The 6,000-nt window shown below is 42.9% G+C and overlaps 1 protein-coding gene across 2 annotated transcripts in view; it reads left to right on the forward strand.

Annotated features, from left to right (window-relative positions):
- The window catches only part of LOC310861626 (copine-9-like), a gene marked incomplete at both ends in the record, with an annotated part of 103,764 nt that extends 98,902 nt beyond the window's left edge, over nt 1-4,862 (forward strand). For both annotated transcript variants that reach the window (XM_083769157.1, XM_083769156.1), the window contains 3 exons: nt 370-427; nt 3,524-3,597; nt 4,680-4,862. In XM_083769157.1, coding sequence (XP_083625283.1) covers nt 370-427; nt 3,524-3,597; nt 4,680-4,862 — 315 coding nt within the window. The remainder of the gene's footprint in view (nt 1-369; nt 428-3,523; nt 3,598-4,679) is intronic.
- Between the last annotated feature and the right edge of the window lie 1,138 nt (nt 4,863-6,000).

Here is a 6,000-nt window from a genome sequence, read left to right on the forward strand (position 1 = left end):
CTCCGCGTCGTTCGGCCGCTATCTCCTCATATCGCGTGCGTGTGCAGTTTGATTTCAGTATCACTAATCAAAGTAATACAAAACAAGTTAACAACACATAATATAATAGTAAGTAAAGTGAAGTCTGTCAAATCCCAAATTTCCTTTTGTATTCTGGTATACATACATACATACATACATTAACATTACATACGTATACATACATACGCACGCGCGCACACACACACACACACACACACACACACACACACACACACACACACACACACACACACACACTATACATACATACATTACCTTACATAATTATAAGTAATATAGTAACGACCTGTGATGTGAGTGTTTTGTACTCTGTGTGTGTATCTTCAGGCAGCCTCTCTACCCATGTCCATCATCATCGTAGGAGTGGGACCTGCTGAGTTCGATGGTGAGTGTTTAACCACTTAAACCCTATGTATACTAATATACTATGTTGACCGACCGGTAAACAGTTCCAAACTCTTCAAAGATTGTGGAATAGCAGTCTGGCACATGCAAGACTACTGTTGGGCATTGGTATGCATGTCTAAAACTGTTGCTTTTCAGGAAATGTAAAAATGCATAAAACATCAACACCGGGTGTTCATGTGCAGCCAATTGCAATTCGGAACACCCCCTTCCCCCTCTCCCAACCCAATGGGGAGACTATATTACTGAAGTCAAGTCAATGGAATTACATTTGTACAGAGATCAATGCAGCAAGCCACAGACACACACAGTTTGTGTGTGCGTGTGCATGTGCATGTGCATGTGCATGTGCATGTGCATGTGCATGTGCATGTGCATGTGCATGTGCATGTGCATGTGCATGTGCATGTGCATGTGCATGTGCATGTAGGTATATAGGCTACTAATATACACTATCGGAGTACCAGCGCTGTGTACTAATACTATTCGAGTACCACCGCTGTGTACTAATACTATTCGAGTACCAACGCTGTGTACTAATATTCAGAGATGAGATGGGCAGTATTAGTTTGACTTCGATCAACAACATGGATTTATTGTTTTAGTGAGGTGAAACTGAAACGCAACAAAGCCAACGAAAAGATGCAAGTTGGAATGTTATGCAACAACGTGTGGATATTATGCATGTGAATCTCGTCTCATCTCACGATTCGATACGCATCTCGATTAGGCATGTGGAAAATAATCGATACGTATCGATTCATCGATTATGACGTGCGCGATGCGAGTGAATCGGTCCATTCACTGTGTATCGGTAAAATTGACAGGTGAAATCTCGATGCATCGTTCGCGGAGTGCTTGCATCGGTAAAATCTGTGGTTGCACCGTTTTTTTATGGTAAATTTCACCCTATCCTGTGTTTCCGAGGCGCATTGAACGTACCATCAGAAAAGGAAGAAAAAAAAAGGTCTCTCGCAGCCATAGCTCGCAGCGCACACACAGGTCACGTTCGGAAATAGCGCACTGAGCCCACTGTGCAATGCAAACTAATAGGAGAGTGTACTCTGGTGTGGTATTTCCGAACGCGCCCACAGTCAGTGAACAGAAGCTACCGTACGACAGTGCAGTCAGAGTAGACACGTTGAGACAACAAACAGACTCAGACTATAAAGAGCACCCGCGACTAACAGAAGTGAGCCCCACGCATTAAACAAGAAGCACCACCTTTACTCTTTAGCTTTATAAAATAGCTGTCCGAGTAGCTTTGTCCGTCGATCAGTTGACTTTTCACTGTAGCGTTGCGTGCTGGACTGCTCGTAAAGTCGTAATGAATCTGATCCACACTCCACAGCTGTGCTTGCTGATTATCCGACGCAAATCTGCGTCGCGATCCTCATCAATTTGTAATTAAAGAAAGCTTCTGCAGTCTGCACACACGTGTAAAACAACAACAACGCCACAGCAGGGTGTAGTAGTACTGCTTGCGTTTAAAGTAGTTTACAACTTTCCACTGTCCAGCTTTCCCCTGCTGTTCTCTGGGATAGAAGCCTTATTTATATTCTGCAGCAAGACGGTGTCGCACGCCTAAAATTGCAGATCCACAAGCTCACAGCGGGGCGTGGATGAGACGCGTTGTGAGCTTGTACATCTGCTATGTATTTATAACGTTAATAATACATGCAGGCCAGGGTCTTCAATGTTTTTCAGGTCAAGCCAAGGACCACTTAGCTGAGAGTGAGAGATCAAGTGGGGACCCCCACTATATATAGGCAATTATATTATAAAACTGTTGCAGATTAAACTAGACATAGACTTGTTTGACAGCACTACAAGTGTGACCTGTAATTTTTGTTTTGTTTATTTGTTTCTTTGTGTGTAATGTTGGTAACATTAATTGATGAACGATAGGCTATTTTCATTTTAATCTCTTGAACCCTCTATACTCAAAACCTCAAATTGACCTTTGAGATATAATAAGTATACTATAGCCTATGATTATTAGTAATCTAACAATTCCACAATAACCAGCAGAGAGCAGACCCTTTGTTTACTTACATAATTCTATAAGTTGGGTTGTTTGAGATGCAGAGCTATAATACTAACCTACAGTAACACAATAAATTGCTTTGAATTTAAATGTAATGCTTTTTTACATGTTTTGGGAAATTAATAGAGCTTTAATATAAATCCTTTCTATTGTGATGAATCGCCATCAAATCGCATCGTATCGGTAGAGGGGTGAATCGCATCGTATCACATTGATTTGAACTAAATGGTTATCGCATCGCATCGCATCGGGAAGAGGGAGAATCGTATCGCATCGTATCGCCAGGGGATTCCATGTATCTCTAATGTATCGTATCGCTGGCAGTGCATCGAGACTGGATATGTGTGGCAGACTACCATGTAATGTAAATCAGGTATAGGGTATAACTAAAATCAATTATCTGGGTGAAAAGCGGGAAATCTAGCGAAGATGCTAGCGGAGGCTCCATATGTGTGTGGTTGTGTGTAAGAACAACTCTCTTGCCCTGCATGCTGCGTGTGTGACACCTGATCTGCCGGAGCCAATTGAAAGACGTATATCGGTCCCCCGTCCCTTCCGGTGCGTTCTAACTTTTCGTTGGAATAGATAGATAGTATAGTGTTGTAGTACTCAAGTCCTTGACTTGTCTCGTGTCGTCTCGCCCTTAATTTGACTCAGTCTTGACTCTCTCGGACCAAGGGATTTAGACTCTTCCCCCACCGAGTCACTCGAGTCACGAGTCACTACAATGCAATGTAATAATTGTATTATACCCATAATATGAGGGGCCCATTCACATTAACATTATAAGAGAGCTGCCTGGCGCTTATAGACAGTTACCTTGTTAAGTAACGGAGCACAGCTGATACACCTGCCTGCTCTCTTAGCAGTGTTTTCTGTACCTATCAAATGAGAAGTCTCAACTCGTTCTCGTCTCCCGTCAGTCTCGGTCTCAACTCAAACTCCACCACCTCCCACACTCGGTCTTGACTTGGACTTGCTTTAGGTGGACTCGACTACAACACTAATGTATATATATCTCTCTCTCAGCCATGGAGGAGTTGGACGGGGATGAGGTCAGGGTGTCGTCCAGAGGTCGTCTGGCAGAGCGGGACATAGTTCAGGTGAGCCATCTGCCATGTTGTTGTTACATCATGGAATTGATAGCATCACTGCTATTTTTGAACATTTGAACACAAGGCTTTTGTAGAATCGGCCTCTGGTCTTAATGGGTTAATTATACTTGATTGAACATAGCTATGAGCCTGATCGACAAGCTCACGAAGCATTAGTGGTTCAGTTCAGTGCATCGGCTGTTGGATACTATCGGCTTAATACTAAGCTAATTGATGCTAATTCATAATTATAATTAACTCTCTTGATTTGGCTGATATCCAAGAGTGCAAACAGTCATAAATACATTTTGCCCATTTGAAAAGCTTGAACAAGGAGTATAGAGACATAGTTAACTGAATACCATACTATGCATTGAGGCTTGTGCATTACATTTCAGAAGGTTAATATGGGTCATACAGTGTAATGTACAGTCGCTCCACATAATTCTGAGTGACATGACGTGTGTAATACACTGTGCAAGGTTTATTATTGCAGCTTTTTCACAATTAAACTGAAATCGTTCATTGATCAAATTATATGATATGAGTAATATTTAGACTGTCCAGTCTAATTGACTGGACAGTGGACACACTCTCTGCCTCCCGAGCAGTCAGAACTGTAGATTCACCGCCTAGCACTCAGCTCTTCAAATTCCACCTCAGCCCCTAGCGCTCGCCTCTAAAAACTAAACACTAAAGAATGTTTAGAAGAAATAGGCAATGCAGTTCAATAGGCCTACCGTAACTAAACTTTGTGAGCCGACCTGTTGCGTTTAATGTAGGCCTACCTGGCTGGCATAATCTTTCTTTGAATAATCGACTTTCTGAATTGACGTGAAAAAAATCAACTAAACCAATTTATGCTGTATGTTATGTTGTTGTACAACGGTGTTGTGCAAAAATATAGCAATAAAATGCTATTTTGCTATTTTAGAAAATATTTATCAGTTAGTGTTTAGAGTCGATTGAATCCATTAGTTATATTCACTGTTGCAATGCTAATCTGGTGTGATCGCAACACATAAGTACCGAATGGATATCAGACTGTCAGGATCACAGATCTCCCACATCCTTTGCCTCCTTTGCTCCAGTTCGTTCCTTTCCGGGACTACATTGACCGCTCTGGGAACCAGGTCCTGAGCATGGCGCGGCTGGCCAAGGACGTGTTGGCCGAGATTCCCGAGCAGCTGCTGTCCTTCATGAAGAGCCGGGGGATCGAACCGCGGCCGGCCCTCTCCACCTCCTCACTGCCGGAGCTACATGGGCACATGTGACGCCCACACACTCGAGTTCCCTTTTCTCTCTCTTCTCATCACTCAGCCCATCCTCACATCATCTTTGCAGGAGAGTAGAGAAAAGTTATTATTTTATTTATCATCGTTACCTGCTTTGACCGCTGATTTTCACCTTCGTCCTCAGCACTCACCCTATGTTACCTTCCACCTCTGAATCTCGACCACACTTCACCTCGCTATGCATTGCAGACGTATGGTTTAGACGTGGTTCTCAACTCTTGCCCTACTGCTAGTTTAGTTATTTACCATCGAGTTTCTGATATTCACCTGGCCTCCCTCGTCTAGATTAGTCCCTGTTAGATGGATGGAATGAAAACAATTGTTCTCTAAATGAAGAGACTATAGGCCCTATCTTGTGTGACGCCTTACCCCTCATGCCTAAACTTTTTAGGCATGTTTTACAAATATGAAAAACAGTGCCAATCAACAGAACATCCTTTGGAATATCTCTATCCATATAAAGTATGTGTTTATGCAGCAAGGCAGCAAGTAGCCAGCTCTCTCAGCTTTTTATGGAAATGGCTGGAATCGGCAGGCTTCACACTGAATGATGACAAGACAGAGACAAAACACAGATACAGAAAACATTTCAGGCGATAAATAAGCAATGCAGTAACATTATCTGGAATTGAGCCTAGTTTGAAAGTTTCAGTATCGCAAGTCTGAAGTGTTGTGATGCATGGGATTCATTTTCATTACGTTAAATTCAAGCAACGCTATGAAAATCATGCACCTCATCGGATGCTGTCACACCCACATGAGGGAAGTGGGCACAGCTTTTATCCCACGATTTTGTAACGCATTTTTCACCCCTGTGTCAATTATCTAATGTGATCCTGGGCTCTACACACCCTCCGCCAACCTAGTCCCCATATACAGTATGAGGGACATGGGGAGAGCAACGGACTTGAACTCATGCTTCTTTTTCCCCCCCTTCTATTTATTTTTCAACTGTGTGGCTTCACTCTGGACTTTCACCCAGATGCGGCAGAGGGCACAGGCATGCAATATCACCCAAAGCATGACTAACACACAACCTGCTGATTCACACACTGATAACACTTAACGGACTCCACGGCCTACAAACGAGAGGCAACATCATTCCAGAGAAGAGTAA

This window comes from Protomyctophum parallelum (assembly GCF_964188405.1).
Source record: "Protomyctophum parallelum genome assembly, chromosome: 7".
NCBI lineage: Eukaryota > Metazoa > Chordata > Actinopteri > Myctophiformes > Myctophidae > Protomyctophum > Protomyctophum parallelum.